Source organism: Ornithorhynchus anatinus, chromosome 3 (assembly GCF_004115215.2).
Source record: "Ornithorhynchus anatinus isolate Pmale09 chromosome 3, mOrnAna1.pri.v4, whole genome shotgun sequence".
In the NCBI taxonomy this organism is placed as follows: Eukaryota; Metazoa; Chordata; class Mammalia; order Monotremata; family Ornithorhynchidae; genus Ornithorhynchus; species Ornithorhynchus anatinus.
Genome location: NC_041730.1, coordinates 36,980,231 through 37,001,854, shown reverse-complemented (window position 1 = coordinate 37,001,854; position 21,624 = coordinate 36,980,231). Strand labels below are relative to the sequence as shown.

At 38.3% G+C, this 21,624-nt stretch overlaps 1 protein-coding gene across 1 annotated transcript in view; it reads right to left on the bottom strand.

The window, feature by feature from the left end:
• LUZP2 (leucine zipper protein 2) overlaps positions 1 to 21,624 on the bottom strand; it is a 344,353-nt gene that overhangs the window by 160,248 nt on the left and 162,481 nt on the right. The window contains exons 2-5 of the mRNA XM_029059088.2: positions 18,742 to 18,859; positions 13,279 to 13,349; positions 9,921 to 10,002; positions 4,837 to 4,899 (exon numbers count right to left, since the gene is read on the bottom strand). Of these exons, the coding sequence (XP_028914921.1) occupies positions 4,837 to 4,899; positions 9,921 to 10,002; positions 13,279 to 13,349; positions 18,742 to 18,859 (334 nt within the window). The remainder of the gene's footprint in view (positions 1 to 4,836; positions 4,900 to 9,920; positions 10,003 to 13,278; positions 13,350 to 18,741; positions 18,860 to 21,624) is intronic.

Genomic DNA, 21,624 nt, shown 5'->3' with positions numbered 1-21,624 from the left:
CCCTCCTCGCAAGTGCCACCCCCTCCACCTGCGCCTTGGACCCCATTCCCTCTCACCTTATTAAAACCATCGCCCCTGCCCTCCTCCCTTCCTTAACTTCTATTTTTAACCACTCAATCTCCAATGGCTCCTTCCCCACTGCCTTCAAACATGCCCACGTCTCCCCCATCCTAAAAAAACCCGCTCTTGACCCCACTTCCCCCTCCAGTTATCGCCCTATCTCCCTACTACCCTTCCTTTCCAAAATCCTAGAACGAGTCGTCTACAATCGATGCCTAGAATTCCTTAACTCCCATTCTCTCCTAGACCCCCTCCAATCTGGCTTCCATCCCCTCCACTCTACTGAGACTGCTCTCTCTAAGGTCACCCATGACCTCCTTCTTGCCAAATCCAATGGCTCCTACTCCATTCTGATCCTCCTTGACCTCTCTGCTGCCTTTGACACTGTCGACCATCCCCTCCTCCTCCATACCTTATCTCATCTTGGCTTCATGGACTCCGTCCTCTCCCGGTTCTCCTCTTACCCCTCTGGCCGGTCATTCTCGGTCTCCTTCGCTGGCGCCTCCTCCCCCTCCCATCCTTTAACTGTTGGAGTTCCTCAAGGGTCAGTTCTTGGCACTCTTCTGTTCTCCATTTACACTCACTCCCTCAGTGAACTCATTCACTCTCACGGCTTTGACTACCATCTCTACGCAGATGATACGCAGATCTACATCTCCGCCCCTGTCCTCTCCCCCTCCCTTCAGGCTCGCATCTCCTCCTGCCTCCGGGACGTCTCCACCTGGATGTCGGCCCGCCACCTAAAACTCAACATGAGCAAGACTGAGCCCCACATCTTCCCTCCCAAACCCGGTCCTCTCCCAGACTTCTCTATCACCGTGGATGGCACGACCATCCTTCCCGTCTCTCAGGCCCGCAATCTCGGTGTCATCCTTGACTCGTCTCTCTCGTTCACCCCACACACCCTATCCGTTACCAAGACCTGCCGGTTTCACCTCTACAATATCGCCAAGATCCGCCCTTTCCTCTCCACCCAAACGGCTACCTTACTGCTACAGGCTCTCGTTATATCCCGGCTAGACTACTGTGTCAGCCTTCTCTCTGACCTCCCTTCCTCCTCTCTCGACCCAGTCTATTCTTCACTCCGCTGCCCGACTCATCTTCCTGCAGAAACGATCTGGGCATGTCATTCCCCTTCTTAAACAACTCCAGTGGTTGCCTATCAACCTCCGCCCCAAACAAAAACTCCTCACTCTAGGCTTCAAGCGCTTAGTACAGTGCTCTGCACATAGTAAGCGCTCAATAAATACTATTGAATGAAAGGGTCTACATCACCTTGCCCCTTCCTACCTCTCCTCCCTTCTCTCTTTCTACCGTCCACCTCGCACGCTCCGCTCCTCCGCCGCCCACCTCCTCACCATCCCTCGGTCTCGCCTATCCCGCCTTGGACCCCTGGGCCACGTCCTCCCGCGGTCCTGGAACGCCCTCCCTCCTCACCTCCGCCAAACTGATTCTCTTCCCTTCTTCAAAACCCTACTTAAAACTCACCTCCTCCAAGAGGCCTTCCCAGACTGAGCTCCTCTTCTCCCTCTACTCCCTCTGCCATCCCCCCTTCACCTCTCCGCAGCTAAATCCTCTTTTTCCCCTTTTCCCTCTGCTCCTCCACCTCTCCCTTCCCATCCCCACAGCACTGTACTCGTCCGCTCAACTGTATATATTTTCATTACCCTATTTATTTTGTTAATGAATTGTACATCGCCTTGATTCTATTTAGTTGCCATTGTTTTCACGAGATGTTCTTCCCCTTGACTCTATTTATTGCCATTGTTCTTGTCTGTCCGTCTCCCCCGATTAGACTGTAAGCCCATCAAACGGCAGGGACTGTCTCTATCTGTTGCCGACTTGTTCATCCCAAGCGCTTAGTACAGTGCTCTGCACATAGTAAACGCTCAATAAATACTATTGAATGAATAGTTGTGGTATTTGTTAAGCACTTACTGTGTGTCAGGCACCACACTAAGTGCTGGGGTGGACACAAGCAAATTGAGTTAAACACAGTCCCTGTTCTGCATGGGGTTCACAGTCTTGATCCCCATTTTACAGATGATGTAACTGAAGCATAGTCAAGTGACTTACTCCAGGTCACACAGCAGACAGTGACAGAGCCGGAATTATGACCCGTGACCTTCTGACTTCCAGTTCCATGCTCTAATCACTCTGCCATGCTGCTTCTTAACATTTTTTAAGACCTTCATAGCATTTCCTAACACCTATATATTAGTCTTTCAAATTCCATGCGTTCAGTCAATATTTTTCAGCAAACCTCACAAAGGTATAAACCAACAATTGAAAACAAAATCAGTAGTCAAAGAAATTCATACTGTGAGGGGACCTAGAACAGACTCTCTAACATTCTAATCATTCTCTCCACTGGGTAAACCAGTCCACTTTTTGGGCTACAAGTTTGTTAATTTAAAATTCATAATGAATGTAAGCCCTGATAATTGCAGAATAATGTAGAGTATCAAAATATAATAATAATAATAATAATGTTGGTATTTGTTAAGCGCTTACTATGTGCCGAGCACTGTTCTAAGCGCTGGGGTAGACACAGGGGAATCAGGATGTCCCACGTGGGGCTCACAGTCTTAATCCCCATTTTACAGATGAGGAAACTGAGGCACAGAGAAGTTAAGTGACTTGCCCACAGTCACACAGCTGACAAGTGGCAGAGCCGGAATTCAAACTCATGACCTCTGACTTCAAAGCCCGTGCTCTTTCCACTGAGCCACGGAATATGATTTATATAGAAAATAATTCTGCATGTGGAAGGGAAGAGTTCCATATTGCTAATGAATAAAACAGGATTTGGATGCCAGTTGTTGTACTGATGTAGTATTGGTCTCTTGAACTCACTTCAAATAACTCATTATTTGTACAAATTCTCATTACCTTCCTTGACTGTTTCCTTTCATTGCCCTTAGCTTTAAGATGACAAACTCATGACTGACACTGTTATCCATGTCTTGGATGGCATGAGAAGCAGTGTGGACTAGTAGAAAGAGAACCTGGGTAGTAATCCTGGCTCTGCCACTTGCCCCCTGTGTGACCTTGGTCAAAAGATTTCACCTCTCTGCCTCAGTTTCCCCATAGGTAAAATGGGCATTCTCTGCCTGTTCTTCTTCCCAGTTAGAATGTATACTCCATGTGGGACAGGGACAGTCTCTGATCTGCTGAACTTACATCTTCCTCAACACTTGGAACACAGAATGACCCATAGTAAGCAGTTAGCAAATACTATAATAATTATGCAGGCTACAGATTTCTTGCTTAATGTCAAATGCAGTTATCTTTAAAATAGAGGGATTAGAATTTAAAGCTTTTGGAAAGGGAAAACAAATTTTGCCTTGAAACATTTCAAGATTTAGTAAGATATTATTCATATATATATATATATATATATATATAAATGTTTTAATTTATTGTTTCAGAATATCAAGTGCAATGAGTTCTAACCTATCCTCCCATTGAATTTCACAATGGAACATTTCTACTTTTGCAAAGAGGTTATGCTTTTCCATTTGTATCAGATCTGGGTTCTTCCCTGTAATGTTAATCTGGTTGCTACTGTGTTTACTATTCCAGTCAACATGGGGTACAAGATATTCTTCACTTCATGGACTTCCACTTTACTTGGGGCTAGAAAATAGGATTATCTGGGCATGCTGGGTGGGATTAGGATTTAGAAATAGCACACCATCAAAAATGACTATCATACTACAGAAAATATGTTCAATACTATCCCCTTAAAACATAAAAATAACTAAACATTGCCATCATTTCTCAGTTTTCTGTCTTGGATTTGCGATGTAGCTGAATAGGTTTTTACATAGCATAGCACAACTGTGCTGATGGTAAATGCTAAATTTGGAATTAGGTTCTGTGAACAAACTGACATCTAGGTTTTCTCCTTCTAACCAATAACTTTATGAAGTTATGTGAATGTTATGCAGCGCATATTAAAATAAAATTCCCAAGCACAGATATTTAGTTTCAACTGCTTCAACCCTGTTGAACCACTGTAAGTGCATTGCTACATTTCAGGAAGTGAGGGAAGAAAAATTATGAAAAAAAAAATGAAAATCCATAGCATCATTAAGGAGTTCATTTTCTCCTCACTGCACATTTCATCTTTTCACTATTCTGAATGCCTGTATGCCCGTGGTGCTGAATATAGATAAAACCAAACTTAGCAAACATTCCTGTGTCTTGCCATTACCCCCAAAATAGACACAAAGATAAATATCTAATGTGGTTATGCAGTTTACTGATGTCTGTCTCATTAAAACCCAAATTCATATTCTATTCAGGATGGCAATTACTCAAATGACCACTCATTAGAAGAAGAGAGGAGTAAATTATAAAGGATGCACTGTGAATTACAGTAATTTGCCTAATTCTGAAGGAGTTAGCATTAATTAGTTTTTGACACTCTGCTATCATTGCTGAGTATTTTTATAACTGAAAAATGATATAGTGAAGTCTCTTCCACTGTGTTTTCAACGTGATTTTTTTTTTAGGAATTAAAGGGAAATGGAAAGTAATAAAGAATGACGTTAATGAATGCTGAGCTTTTAAAATTCGAAGAGGCTATTATAAATTTAGGGGAAGCAATGAACAGAAACAATAGGATAGATTTTTAAGTTTAGAAGCCATCTGACCTCTTCAAAGAAGGAAATATGGTAACTTTATTTTAATATAATATGAAATTTCCAAGTATAAAATTCTAAATTTGTTTAAAATGATTATTTAAAGATCAACATATATGATTCTTACCTCATTCTGGAGATCACGGATCATTTTACTCTTTCGTTCCACTTCAGTCTTTAAAAAATTAATCTTGAAGAGAAAATAATAGTATTAGATATTCCACTAATTGATTAAGGTTTTCGGTCAGAATTACAATTCAAAGTTTGACATGGATATTAATCATTTCTACAATCATGTAGCAACATTGAAAATGTTAAGGTATACAGTTGCCTCTAAGTGAAGTAAGGGTTTTCTTATTTTGTAGTAACAGATTCAGATTTATGCTCCAATAGAATAGGAAGTAGTGATTATGGAGAACTGCAACTAAAGTACTGGGTACATTTTAGAATTAAATTCTTCATTTGGTCTATATAATTTTGCTCTTTGCGGAATAGCAACTCTTAATAATCCATTGTCACATTTTAGAAGTTAGGAGGGAATGAAGTTGAGCTATAATAGCCAAAAAATGGGACGGCTCAAGTGTGAAAATATAAGCTGTCATTCTTACTGATTAGAGTACATTTTTACCAAGGCTTCAACAAAGACAGATGCAGTATTATTCAAATATTATGCAAATTCCTGTACTTTGTAAGAATTCTATGAAGTAATGTGATACATTGTCAATAAAAGGGTGGTAATTAATTTAAGAGACGGATAGAGAGTGCTAGTGCTAGAAATACACAGAGCATACTAGCAAATTCACAGCTAGAAGAACACCTAAGAAACATTGTGGGCAGGAAAATGTATCTGTTTATTGTTATATTGTACTCTATACAGTAAGTACTCAATAAATACAATTGAATGAATGAATGAATGAATCAATGATTGAATGCAAATGAGCTCATTGTTTAAATCCTGTGAGTAGTTGTTAAGTGCTGGTTCAGACATAAAAAATATCCACTTGTGGAATGTTTCACAATGCTATGGTTATTCTAAATAAACTAATTTTGAATCACAATTACTATTGGAGAAATTTAAGAGGCTGGAGACAGCTTCTCACAGATGACTTTGGTGATATGAATCTGTGAACATCTAATATAACAAAGTTGAAGAAGAGTCGCATACTTCAACTTGGTTAGGAATGACGTTACATATCCCATGTAATATCTGTTTCTGTGCTTGAAGTGTTTGGATGAAATATCTCTAATACCTCTGTGGTCTTTGTTTAAATGTTTGCTACAAAGAAGTAATGAAATGGCCATGATTTACATTCCCTAAATCCTCTTTTTATGACCCACGCAAGAACACAACTTTGTGCTAAATTAGGCTTCGAGTATCATCTTTCATTTATCTCTAATTTTCAGGTATATACTTTCATATTTTTGAAAGGATGTTTATGTCTTTTTTTCATTTATGGCTTGCATAAAAAGAACTGTCATCAATTTTGGGTACCAACTAAGAGTGCAGTATCTTCATCTTCCATTCCTACAAATATGCTTGACAGAAACAGGGAATTTTGATTTGCTCTAGACTTTTCCAAAATACAATGCAACAAAGCCCTCAGTCATTCCGACTTGCCCTAATACACTTATTTATTTAGTGTTGCTAAAATTGTTTACTCATATCTTCACATCTCATTGTTATTCAATTTTGGCCATCTTTAAATTAATAACTGTAATTAAAAGATAATGAAAATATATTAGACTTTGCAATTTAAACAAAAACAATCTTGTGGTGCGTAGAACACTGAAGTGTTCAGGATATTCAGTGCATTTGCATTCCAGAGCTTATTACATTTACTAAAGCTAATAGCTTCTAACAAGTGGCCTTGACTTCTAATAGTTTCTGACCTTGAAATTTTCAAAATTAGATTTAAATTATATTTTACCAACATTTAATTGATGGCACACACAACAGCCACTTTTTCCTACAGCTCTACAACCCATACCAGCTAATGGATCCAGACAACATTGTGTTATATCCAGACAACATTACAGATTGGGGGAATAATTCTCCTTGACTTTTAAAAAAGTGTTTTCTTCAAATTGTAAGTCTTGTTGGTCCAGTGAATGGAGCACTGCCCTGGGAAGGAGACCTGGGTGTAAATGTTGGTTTTGCTGTTGCTGGCTAGCTCAGGTGAAGCTTCATTACACTTGCACCTTTAAACTCTCTGCACTCCACAACTCGGGGAAAAGTGAGTATCAAGGATGAGCAACTGCAAGTAGCACCGTGCCACTAACACTATGATCAGTTCCTCTGGGCAGGGGGAATGTGACATGTCTAGGTGCTCCTGGCTCGGCCACTTGTCTGAAGTGTGACTTCAGGACTTAACTTCTTACTTCATCTATAAAACAGGGTTTAAGACTGTGACCCCCAAATGGGATAGGGACTTTGTCCAAACTGTATCTTGTATCTATTCCAGCACTTGATACAGTGCCTGGCACACAGTAGGCATTTAACAAATACTATCAAGGGCAAGATTGATGACATTCCTGGCTGGAGATTCTATCTGATTCAAATTGTATAATAAACACATGCATGAAATGAGAAGTGGTTGGTCTTTGACTAAAATCCATTTTAAAAATGAAGAACATTCTGGTTTTTTTCCTCTAAAAAATCCAGAATTGATCTTACAGCCTGTGTTGAACTTCTAGTTATTGATGAGCAGAATACTTTTGCAAAAGTATTCTGAGTGCTTCAATTTTAATAGGAAATAGAAGCATTAGTATCTGGAGAATATCTTGGGATGTACAACAGACTGTTTCCTGATGGGCTGGAGATGCTTACTTAAATTATTAGAGTGGAAGAAATTAGCCTGCTTACCAGTCTCCTATCTGATTGAATTTTTGGTCCTGATTTCAGATAGATTTCATTTTACAGAGCTTGATGTTGAGAAGAAAAATATTCTGTTTCTTCAAAGAAATATCAATATAGACTGCTGGCAAACTTAAATTTCATAAATATTAATCTTTGGGAGTTTGTGTGTACCTTAATTTCTTTGAGTTCTGAGGCGAATGTTTGAGTGCATTTTTTCACCTCATAAGTTGCCTTCCCTTGGCAAACTAAACCCACAGCAGGTTTTTCAATGATAATTTGATTTACTTAATTACTTTAAATTCCTAAATACCAAAATAGGTTAATGTGCATAATCATCACTTTACGTGCAGGTGCTTATTGTTTACTACATATAAAAATTCATATTGTTAATTTGGCAGTCAACTAATATACAGTAATGAGAAACGTGACTGCGGTCTTATTCTCAGTTCTTTAATAACAATTCTTCAATCCAGGTTGTAATTTCAAAACTGGATGTTTTGTACATGTCAGTTGTCCAATCAAGAAAAATTTGTGTAGAGTCAGTCAGAAAAGAAAAGCACAAGACCAGATTACATTGCACAACTCTTGGCAAGAAAATGGAACAAAATATGTCAGGGAAAAGTGCTGAAAGCTAAACCTGACATCTGTATATGAAATTGAATGAGAAGAACAAGGACAGCAGAAGTTGAACTTCAATTTAAAAAGAACTCTAATACTAGTTCACAGATGTACTTTAGCTGCCCATACAAGCATCATATTAGGGTTCCAAATATTCTGAATTGGTTTGCTTGTCTCATTAGTATTCCATCAAATTTCCTCAATATTAATTTAATTTTAAGGATATACATCACATATTGCTTCCTCCACTGTTGTTTTTTTTTGTTCTCAAGAGAATGTCATCAAAGGAATATTGCATGGTGTGCAATATTTTTTCTAACACTTTATTTCCCCAGTCTATTTCTCTGAAATAGAAACACCTTAAACAAGTAGGTATGCATTTAATAAAATGCAGACATTTGCTTTAGAAAATTTTCAAACCTAAATATGACCTTAGACCACAATGAAGAGTTAGAAAATTTTTGCAGTTTTCGAATTCTTTTTGGAAAACAGGACAGTTCTTTAAAGGTAAATTGCCCTTTGCTTTAAGAGAATTATCTTGGGCAGGGGATAGTGGGATCACATCCCAAGCTGAGAGCAATGTAAACAAATATCACTCTGGCTAAAGTTGGAAGTAATTCCTATTTGAATCAGAAATATGTACAAATTATCTTTTCTTCAAGTGATATTTCCCTTACTTTCCAGCTGGTGTGTTTCTCTCATGGTCAGAGGTAGGAAGTCCGAGGTAGGGAAAAATATGAAACCTCAAAGTCAAGAAGAACCTATCCTGCTGCTGGTTTATGGAGGCTTTATGGAGAACAAGAGCTCCCTATTTCAAATCAAGTCCTGCTGTCCTTTGGCTCTTCCTTTGGAGTAAGTAAACAAAAGAAGTAGGGGTCAACAACTTTAGTAGAATGATCCCAAATATGGTTCCAAGTTTATGACATTTAACTCTTTACCTGGGAGATTTTTCCTGTTGACCGCAGTTTGCTCCATGTAAAGTGATATTTGGAGCCACCAAAATCAGGTAGACTGGTTAACTCCAACCTCCCTTCATTGAAGCAACCTTAATGCTCACATTAGCTCCATTTGGGAAGATGGAAAAAGAGTAGAGGTCAGATCTGTGGGTTTCCTGAATTCAAAATGCTGACCTGCATCTTTCATTATCCCATTTGATTATACCAGGCTATGCATCAAGAAATGAAAACAGTTTTCACTTTCATGTACTCTCTCGGCCTGGATTCAAGCCCCTTAAGAGAAGCAGCATGGCCTAGTTGATAGAGCATGGCCCTGGAAGTTAGAAGGATCTGGGTTCTAATCCTAGTTTTGTCACTTTTCTACTGTATGACCTTGGGCAAGTGACTTAAATTCTGTATGTTTCAGTTACCATACTGTAAAATAAGGATTAGGATTGTGAGTCCCATGTAGTAGATGGACTGTGTCCAAACTAATGTGGCACACAGTAAGTGCTTAACAAATATCATTAAAAAGAATAGCATCCAACTGTCACATTTCTGATCATATGACTTTAGGTGATGTCAGACTATAAACCTGGTGTGGATAGGGATTGTCTCTATTATTGAATTGTACTTTCTAAGTATTTAGTACAGTGCTCTGCACAAAGTAAGCACTCATTAAATATGATTAAATGAATGAATAAGTGAATATAGGCCTTTAATCAGAGAGTAATGTCAGGAAGAATGAAGATTTCACAGTCACAAAGATAAAGGTGAAATGAATAAGACACATTCACTCACGGTAGCCTGCTGTTTCTCTGCTTTCTCAGTTGCCTCGTTTAGCTGTTTTTGAAAGGCCTCCTGGAGGGATTTCATTTCTTCCCTAATTTAGTAAAAAGACAACACAATTTCTTCAGCCTTTCCATCTATTAAAAAAGCTTTTTTGTTTGTTTACTTTTGTTTAGGAAATACACAACTTTAGTTCTGCAGAAAAAAACCAAAAAAAAGTGGTGAGCTCAAACTTCAGATCTTGCTAATAAGCCTCCTCTCCAATGTAACTGGAAAAAATTCATTCTATGTAAGGAAAATTGCCTTTTGCATCTAGCATGAGTCCCACAGGGTGAAATATTTGCAAGTTGCATACTGTATAGAAAAAAGAATCAATATAGCAATTCCAAAGCCAACATGCTAATGCAGCTGAAGAGATTTGTGCATTTGAAACATAAGAAGCAAATTATTCTTTTTTTGCTTATAGTGCAAAAATGCAACCCTTTTCTGCTATTCTTCACTGACTTATACCTTATTACTGCACAGAAGTTGCTTCTAGAAAATATTTTCCAGGTAAAATTGTTATTTTAGTGAAACAAAAAAAATGAAATATTTAATTATTTACCTGGTATTTCCCTTATTGAGCATAAGGGGGAAAAAAAAACACATCATAAGTGGTGACATACCAAAAAGACCTATGATCTGCCACAATAGGAAAGGATTCTTCATATATTTGTCTTCAGCTATCAGGCAGGATTTATAGGTGGAATACATTGCAGTGGTGACTCTAAATTTTATGGGGGTTTTTTGTTTTATTTTTATCTTCAAACTGTAATCTCCAGATTTCAAAATCCTTGGGAGCAACGACAGTCTTTCTTACCTTTATTACATATTCAAAGTGCATAGAAGAGCAGCATAAAAATAGACATTCAGTAAATTCTATTGAATACATAAAATGGTATTCAGTTATCTGATTAAATAAGCTTTTTTCCCCTTGATAAAATAAGAAATTTTTCTATTTCACATACTCAGGAACTTCTCTTTAAATGAAATCATCCTCTAAATGAGCTGTATCTTTTCATTATAATTTAAAATAATTTGGCATGTAATAATGTATGGAGTCCAAGGCATGGGATTTCAAGTCTATTACAAATTTCTGATGATGTTTATATATTACAATACTAAAGGGACCATTTTAATGACATATTGCAATAAACAGACCTTTTTCTAAAGTATGAGTAAAAAGAAACACACAAACTTCAATCTACAATCTATGAATTTCAATCTATAGGTCCAGTGCACATGGAATTACATGTCCCAACTAGACTGAAATCACTAATGATTACTGTGAGATAGCTTGTTATTTTCAAAATAGCACTCTGGAATTTTGAAAGCTCTTTGGGGGCAGGAAATATATCTATCAACTATGTTTATTGTAGCACTCTCCCCACAAATGCCTAGTACAGTTCTCTACATATAATAAACACTCATATATCAATGATTGACTGGTTGAGAATTCACATGGCTTCCAAGAAACCATTTTGTGTGAAATAGCCCAAATGCATTATACATTAAATGCTGGAGCTGGAAAAAGTTAATGAAGCTCCCAGACTCTCTCAGCAAATGACTTTATCACCAAGATAATCCAACTAGTTAAAACCTAGTCATCAAGTGTGCGCCTTGGTCAAAAAATATGAGTGCTTTTCTGCTTTATGGAATGCATTATACTGTACTAAAAGAGTACTGCAGAATGACAAAAATAACTAATTTGGACTAATTATATTCATTTTAGTGGAGGATATCACCTTTAGCTGTTATTAACCTGTACTTCTGATAAACTATATTTTTCATTATGGCCTCATCTGTAACGTCAGCTTTCCTTAAACAGCCTCGTTTTTCCTGAAACATACTGAAACATCAGAATCTCTGCACCACCAAATGAAATGCTTGATCACTGGATTATTACCCACAGGGATGGTTTCCATGGTTTTCACTTAATGAGTATTATGACACTTGAGTAACTTTCACTGCAAACCTGCTTACATATTTCCAAACTTTGACTGGAAAGTGGTCAATACAGGGTCATCTTGTTTTCTAGCATGATGCTTCAATAAGCTCAAACATATTTAGTGAGGTATTGGTAGTGAAAAATGAATAAGTAACAATTAGCTCTGGTTTAGATACAGTATAAGCAGATCAGAGCAGTCTCTCTCCCATAGAAGGATCACATTTTAAGTAGAATGGAGGACAGGCATTTAATATCCTTTTCAGATGCGGAAACTGAGCCATAGAAAAATTTAGTGACTTGCCCAAGGTCCAAGGGCAGGCAAAGTAACATAGCTAGGATTCGAAATCAGGTCCTGTGACTCCCAGGCCCTTGCTCTTCCCAGTAATCCACAATGCTTTTCAAATAGCCTCCCTGATAATAGTTACAATAACATCGGTGCACATTCAGTCATTTCACATTTAAATTCTAAAAGCATTCTCCAGCCTCTTTTTCACCCCTAGGAAACTAGTGAAACAACATGGGCTTGGTAGTCAGGGGGCCATGATTCTAATCACAACTCCACCACTTGCCTGCAGATCATCAGGGTAGTGATTTAACCACTTTGTGCCTCAGTTTCTTTATCTTTAAAATGAGGTTAAAATACCTGTTCTCCCTCTTTTAGATCATGAACCTCTGGAAGGACAGGACTATGTCTAACCTGCCTATCTTAGTTCTATCCCAATGCTTAGTACAGTGCTTGGCACTTAATAAATGTTTTAAACATACCACTTCTATCATATTGCTTTCTAAATATATGTAACTAGCTTTTAACTATTTCCAAAAATATATTTTTATCACACTAGGTGATTGTAGTGCAAGATACATAGGAAAGTCAGTTGAATATATAGTTGCCAGATCTGCCTTCTGACGGACCATCTTCTCCAGTTATTTAATAGTATTCACTTAGAAAATTACATAGGAAGCTGAGCAAGATTTGTTTCCTTGAATGGAATGCAGTTGTTATTAATGGATATGTTTTGTTTATTTTGTCAATTACTGGATGCTGAATGAAATGTATTAAAAATCAGGCAACACTTTGTGAGGTCAAAGCAATCCCGCCAATCAATCAACTGTATTTATTGAGCATTTAGAGTGTGCAGAGCACTGTATTAAGTGCTTGGGAGAATGCAGTATAACAATATAACTGATTCTTCCCTGCCCACCATCTGTCACTACTTACCCTTTTGAATAATCTCTATGGAGAGCTTCTGTTTATGACCTCTTGGATGTTCTTTGCTTAGCAGCTTAAGCCAAGGAATATGGAATGTCATAGTTTCAATCGGTCACGTTCAGTAGAGGAGAGGAAGGGAAAAAGAGAAGGAACAGGAGAAAGAAGAATCTTACCTTTGCTTTTGTCCTAATTCCAGAAGTTTCTGAACATCATTCTTGGCAGATGCTTCGTCATTTTTCAAAGACTGTTACAACAGGAAAGAAGAGAGCATAATGGACCTGCACTATATTGTTGCTTGGTGTTAAGAGTATGGACACTGACACATTTTAATATTTCCTCATCAGCCTTACAGAAATTGCTTCTGCTCTAAGAAAATGCTTCTTTCATCTCCACTTTGACAAATTCACCCTGGAGAATGGCTTAGTGGAAAGTGACATAGTCAGTACCCCTGTATTCTACTGGCCCAACTGGCCTTCTATATGACCTTGGGCAAATCATTTAACCATCCTGTGCCTCAGTTTCCTCATCTTTCAAATGTGGTTAAAATACCCTTCTCCTTGCTCCAGAGTGTGAGCTCTGTGCAGAGAAAGGACTTCAATTTTCACTGATAGAGTTCACTGCTTGGGTGGGCACTCACTCTGCCAAGAGACCCAAGACTCCAGCATACAAGATCACCCATTTGTTATTTACACACAATCCTACCTTCATCTTGGGAGCTGGTTCTTCCAGCGACAAGGACCTCCCTCCCAGGAGAATTTCAACGTTAACAATTTCCTTCCCCAAATAAAAATAGAATTACTCTGTTCAATTTCCCAAGCATTTCATATAGTGCATCATATTCATCATGATGATCATCATTAGTATTTGAGTGCAGAACACTGTACTAAGTCCTTGGGAGAGTACAATACAGGAGAGTTAGTATACGTGTTCCCTGATTATGAGCTTACAGTCTAGAAGGGGGACGGACATTAATATAAATAATTTCAGGAGATATTTGATAATAGACCAAGTCCTATATGGGACAGTCTGTCTGACCTGATTTTCCTGTATCTGACCCGGCACCTAGTACTGTTCTAGGCACATACTAAGTGCTTAACAAATACCACAGTTATGATTACCACTACGTCTCCACCTTTTCCTTCTCTTCTACAGCCACTGCCTGCTTCCCCTACTACCCTTCCCCAAACCTCATGAATTGCCCTGAAACATGGGGCAATGAGCCACAGAAGTTCCTAATGGCACCCAACAGCAGTGAAGCTGTAGGAAAAATAGAAGGGCATGAGGAATCAGGGGAAAGAGGGGGTGAGTGAGTTGTGGGGAGGGAGGATAGGAAAGACACATAATCTCTATGGAGAAGACAGGCCTGGGGCTAGATCAAGAGGAGAAAACAATGTATGAGTAAATTTTGAGTTTCCTAGAACAGCTCTGATGGGAAGCTATCTTATGTAAGACTCTCATAGGACACCAGATCTCACCCCTTACTGTAAACAACAGTGAGCAATGTGCAGTTCTGACTCACAATGAAAAATGCTGGCAATGCACAGAAATGGAGAGACATTGGAAAAAAGTAATAAAACAGAGGACAACTTCAATATACAAGTGGGTCAATTTACAGATGCGACTGAAGAAATAGTTAATAGGTGATAGGTTCATGTTGAGAAAACACTTAAGTCTAAATCTCTCTGGAATTGAATATACAATAGAATATAAAAACATGTTACCTGCTGTTTCTTTGAACATATACTTTGTTTGGAGCAGGCACAATGACACTAATTCACAAAGAGGAGACAGCTTGTGTTCCTGAACTAGCTAAGGAATCACTTCATCCAGGATCAAAGCAGTTAAAGACAATGAGAATTCAGCACCAGTATGTTCATTATGCCAATACCCTGTGCTGTACCAGCAAACAAATCAGGCTAGGGGACATCTCTGCTCTTAAGGAGCATCAACTCTCTTGCATTTTATAAAAGTAACAGGTTAGACAGACCCCTGCCTTGATTCCACTTTTACAGCTGAGTTCCAACTACTGGTATCTGCTATTTAAGGAGGTTAACAGAACAAGAAAAGTTCCCTAAATTGCTTGACTCACTGCACACATTCATTCATTTAATAGTATTTATTGAGCACTTACTATGTGCAGAGCACTGTACTAAGCACTTGGAATGTACAAATCGGTAACAGATGGAGACTGTCCCTGCCCTTCCACAGGCTTACAGTCTTACACACTCAGATATCTACCTTGGTTTACTAAATAGGCTTGTTCTCCTGGCTTGAGTGCTGTTTCTTTCATTAAGAGGGATACCCTGTCAAGACTGAATGCATCTTGTATGAGTTCCCTGAAGTCTTCAGCTCAGCCATACAACTACTCATCCTTCCTAGTCATCGCTCAATAGGAGATCTCCCGGCCCTTCTACTTGTACCTCTGACCCTGACCCCTCTGAATCAATCACTCAATCAATCATATTTACTGAGCACTTCCTATGTGTAGAGCATTGTACTGTTTGTTAGAGTACAGTGCAAACAGAATTAGCAGAAACTTTGCCTGCCCATAAAACATTGGCATATACTCTCTTGACTTCATGATGCCCTTCTTCAGCCATTCACTTGGCTTCTTGCCCCCTGCCTTCAAACATACTCATATCTCCTCTGGCAATTCATCCAGTTCTCACCCCCTAATTGTGGTTGCTCCATAAGGCACTGTTTTAGAACATTTTTTCACTGTATTTCTATTCCCTTGGAGATCCTATCCACTCCCATAACTTCAACTCCCACCTCACAAATCTATCTTATAGCCCAAACTCTCTTTCTCTTATTACAATTTATCTTGTCTTCAGGATCTCTCCACATGGATGATGTATTGCAACAACTCTAAGCTCAATATGTCTAAATGTGACCTTCTTGTTTTCACTTCCAAATTTTCTTTTCCCCCATAGCTGACAACACTGCCAAGCTTGCAACCTTGGAAGTATCCTCAACTCCTCTTCCAAGCCTCAATTTGTTTTTCCCTAAACTCTATTAGTTTTTTGTCCATATTCTCTGGATTATTCGTTCTTCTCCATCCAAATGGATACCAACCTGGTCCAGGTGCTAACTAATCAAATCCCAAGTAGGTTGTTATTTTATCCCTCATTGGCATCCCTGCATCCTACTCCCTCCAGTCTATAATTCACTCTATCATTGGGATAATTTTTTCTTGAACATATTCTGCATATGCTTCCCCACTTCTCAAAAACTTCCAAAAGCTATCTACTACTTTTTCTATTAAGCAGAAATTTCTATTTGAAGGCAACTCACAGGTCTTTTCTTTCACTTATCCAATATCTTCTTCCATTATACCCCAGCTTTCACTCTTCATCCCTTACAAGATCATTCTCACTGGGTTTTCTTGTCAACTTTCCCACTTCTGACCTTTTGCTCAGAACCTTCCTCCTGCCTTGAGCTCAATTCCTGATAATTGCACCAGACCCACACTCTTCCCAATCTCAAAGCCCTTATGAAATTCCACTTCCTCCAGGAAATTTATACAATTTATTTTTCCTTTCACTCCAAGTCCTTCAACCATCATCTAAGCACTAGCCATTAACACCACCTCTAAATCTATGTACCCAGACTTCGGTAGCAGTGTTGGGCATGCATTCAAGGACTTTTATTAAGAGCATAAATTTCCCCTTATATATACCCTGCATCTCTGCTTAGAAAGTATTTTTTAAAAAATTTTTTCAGTGGAAATATTCATTTTATGCTCCAACCTTCTTTGGAAGACCCTGATTTTAAATGAGCTAATCCAATATTGCTACATACGTTGGTTAAAAAAAATCAACATTTTTGACATTATATGCCAACAGTCACAACTCTAAGCTTGACTCCACAGTCCTGTTGGCCCAATTCCAATTTTGACAAATTTGACTTTCAAGCTTTGTTCCTAAAATCTCCTACCACCATGGAGAGCAGTCCCACAATTCATGCATGTTGGAAGCAGAGGAAGTGCAGTATAGTGTTACTGTAGCTCTTGGCTTAATCTTAAACCAATCAGATACCATACTTACACTTTTATAGAATTAGCACTTTCCAAGAGATAAGTTTAATTTTTCAGTCATATCCTGCTCAATTATTACAAAGGCTACCTATAAAATTCCCCTGAAGTCCACTGGTTAGAAAGACACCTTTCTTTAGCACCATTCCTCTGTTTCCCACTCTCTGAATTGTGGGAGTCTCTCAAGGATCAGATCTGGGTCTCTTGCTATACCCATAGCCCTAGAGAACTCATTTAATCCCACAACATCAAGTACCTTCTCTATGCTGATTATTTCTCTGACTGTAAGTTCCTTGTGGAACAGGGACTGTAACCAATGTGATTATTTCATATTATTTTCAACTTGCATATTCAATCTCAACACATCCTGTCAGTTGTAAATCTTTAGAATCATTCCCCTCCACCCAAACTGCTGCCATGCTGATTCATGTACTTATATTGATCCTTTCCTCCTCTTTGAACTTCTTGTCTTCTATCTCTTACCTCTACAAACCAATTCTTTTTTATGCTGCCTGGATTATTTTCTAATAAAAGTTTCAGTTCACATTTTCATTTTCCCTACTCCTCAAAAATCGTCAGTGGTTGCCTATCCACCTCCATGTCAAACAGAAACTCCTTACCATCAGCTTCGAAGCACTCAGTCACCTCTCCACTTCCTAACATTTCACTGATCTTCTACAACAACCCAAACTGCACACTTTGCTCTGCTAATGCCATATTATTCTCTGTATCTCAATCTTGGTTGATTCAGTGTCGACCCCTTGTTGACATCCTTCCTACAGGTTGGAATTCCCTACTCCTTCTTATTTGACAGACTGCCATTCTCACCACTAAGCACCTTTAAAACCCTCCTAAAATTACATTTCCCCTACTTACCCTATGTCTTCTGCATCAACTTTGCACTTGGATCTATACTCCTTAAGTACTTGATATGTGTTCCACCTCCAGCCCCACAATACTTATGTGCTCCTTATACCCTCCAATTTCTCCTACGGGTAATTTATTTTAATGACTGTCTCTTCCCCTTGCAAGCTCCTTATAAGCAAGGATCACACCCATTGATTGTATTGTACGCTCCTATGAGCTTAGTACAGGGAACACACATAAACACTCAAATGCAATTGATTGCTTGACTGAACACCAATAATCAGAAATCATGAATTTTTGCCCACTTGTTTTAGGTTTTACACCCTGCAGAATAGCTATAATTGTTTTTCCTGGGAATCCATGTCACTACATCAGTAATTTGGTAAACAAAGGAATTTTAAGAAGTCTGTTTCAATTTTCTTCACATGTTCATCCCTGTACTCATTCTCCCTATTACTTACTTTGTATTATTTTGAAATCTGAAAGTCAGGTACATAAATGGATTCTGGAAACTAGGCCAAATTGATGGCTTTGGCAACCAAAAGTATCTAATTTGTAGAACTGCAGTTTTCATCCTGAATTTCCAGTCGTTTTCTCAAAATATTTTCATAATAATACTCTACACAAATTGCTAAGTGTTACTATAAGCACTAACATTAAATTCATGCATGTTTAAATAAAATTAATTATTTTAATAAAAATAAATAAAAAACTGATAAACAAATAGTAAGCTAACCTCCAGGTTTACTTTAATGCCATCAAGTTCTTTTGATGTCTTTGATAGCTGACGGAGAATGTTGCTTCTTTCTTTAAAGACTTCCTTCAGCTGTCTCTCCAGCTCTTCATAGCCCTGTCTAACACAGAAAGCACAGGCATGAAGTTCTCTCAAAATATTTCTTTAGTGCACTGTAGTAGAACTTGAAACCAGAGATTTTATTTAAAAAAAAAAAATTTTTAAATCAACACACTTTAGGTGGAATTCAATTATATTTATTAAGAACCTGTACGCAGAACACTAAATTACATACTTGAGTGTATAGTATAAAATTAGTAGTCATGATCTCTGCCCTCAAGGATCTTACAATCTCTAGGTTACAGAGGGGAAAGTTGGGCCTATTTTCAGATAATGACAGTAGCAGTCTATTTCTTGCTGAACCCAAAATGGGTTGTGTTTCTATTTTTTTCTGAAGGATTTTTTTTTTAAGTAGAAAGGTATATTATACATAGGTCTCATAAAGTTTAGAAGTTCTAAGCCTACAGGTTCACTCCAAGATGCAATGAACTGTTAAATGAGCTCATGCATGGCCCAGACAATCAGAAGAAGCATGAAGTGGGATTGGAGAGAGTGATGGTAAGCAGGAAACAAAGTAGAGCAGAGTGATCAGAAGAAAAACAAATGCAATATTTTATTAGGAAGAATCGACATGAGATTTAGAAGAAACATGGTCACGTTAATATACGATTACTGGCTAATGTACTGTTCAGTGGAAAATTACAAGGTCAGGAAGAAAAAAGATCTTCCTTTGAATTGAACCTCTCTCCCTTTCATTGCAACAGAAAGAGAAAAAGCTTAGTTGCTGGGTTTGGAGAATAAGGTTATTTAAAAGGATAGCAGTGGTTCATTCAGGATTAAAATGATTAAATCATCCTAAGTAGACTGAAAATAGGAAACCAAGCCCAGCTCTACTCTGCTGAAAGGCTCTCTTGAGACTTTCAAAATTTTTAATTAATAATACCATGAGGATTTGCTCAAAGTGATAACGTTTCCCTGTCAAAGGACACTATTGATATTTCCGGCCACAAGATCCCAAATGGATGGACAGACAAAAGCCTGAAAGCTCCAGATCTTACTGCACTCTATGCACTGAGGAAATAAAAAAAAAAAAAGAAAAGAAAATCCAGGTTTATTAACCACTAGGTCAACAGGGCATGACTTCTAGACCCTATCTTCCTGAACATCAAAAATGATACAAAAATCCATTCTTGTGAGGCACTTTCCTATTTAAGTCCTGGTCTAAAATTTGTCAAATATTTCATTCCACTCAAAATTGATCCCACTGATTGAAATCCTCAAAATAAGAAAATCTGTTTTCCCCTCCATCACTCCCATTCTCCTTCACCTTACTTCAGAGAAGCAGTGGAAAGGGAGGACTTGTTAATGATCTACAATAAAAATAACTCCAACACATGAGCACATCCAAACACACACACACACACACATACACACACATACGTATATATTCTCCTAAAGGTAAACCATCAGATTTTTTACTGTGATTTTCATCTCACTTGAACTTTTTGGGGTTTTTATAATCCAAATCAAGCTGAGGCTCACTTGAAGAATTATCTCCCATGGATCCAAGATCTCTTGGGTCAGAATACTGCAGTCAAGAACTCATTTTCATGAGTCTGGGGGCAAGGAGGGACTAGTTAACTATGGAAGCACTTGTCACTTACTACAATGCATACTTTCCTACAGTTCCCTAAAACAACCCAGAATCCCTTGTCTACATCTCTGTCCAAATTCAGATTGAACATTTTATCCCTTCCAAGAGGGAAGGAGCACATAGACAAAATAATTGTGTATGACCAACCAACAATCTCCTATTCTTAACAGTCATCTCTCTTCTGCAAATAATGTTGGTATTTGTTAAGCACATACTATATGCAGAGCACTGTTCTAAGCCCTGGGGTAGATACAGAGTAATCAAGTTGTCCCAGTGAGGCTCACAGTCTTCATCCCCATTTTACAGATGAGGTAACTGAGGCTCAGAGAAGTGAAGTGACTTGCCCATAGTCACACAGCTGACAAGTGGCAGAGACGGGATTAGAACCCATGACCTCTGACTCCAAAGCCCGGGCTCTATCCACTGAACCACGCTGCTTCTCATATGCATATAACAATTTACTGTTTCTAACCCATCCTCTTACTCCAAATTTCCACTAGAACTCCCAGATGTTCTTGATCTATCTTGAGTTGTCTTAATTCTCATCTTCCTCAGATTTCCATTTTTAGTGCCTTGAGCTACAAGCATGGACTACTGAATGGGAGAAGGCACATAACTTACTATAGAATTGTTAATATTCATAGTAAATCTTTCTAGTGATTCTGAAAGGATATAGAGAGTAAAACTTTGCAACCTATTGCTGTAAAACATTACTGAACAAGATGCATCACCAATATAAATCCTCTTCTGCAAGAAAAGATACCAAAAAGATCTAGGAAATTATGGACCTCTAACACTTCTACACCAGGCAAAACTGACCAAGTGAATAAGTTCAGGATCAGCAGGCAGTAAAACACACAGTCTATAGGGGAAAAATACAACATGACTTTCTTAAGGAAACTTTTTCCTTTTGGAGGAGTAAGTAAACACACATTTAGAAAAGGTCTAGTGGATTAGTGGATATGCCCCTCTTGAGATAGCACCTGGAGAGTTTCCAGTACCCTATCAGTCTTGCCTAGGTGAGGCAGAGTCAAGCAGAGGCATACCGATTCCATTCAGTACCAGTTCTGAAATTATTATTTTTAAGAAGGATTGTGAAATAAAATCTCCATTTTCACACATGACACTATATAGTGGGGAATACCAGGCTGATAAGGATAAATGGGAGATGT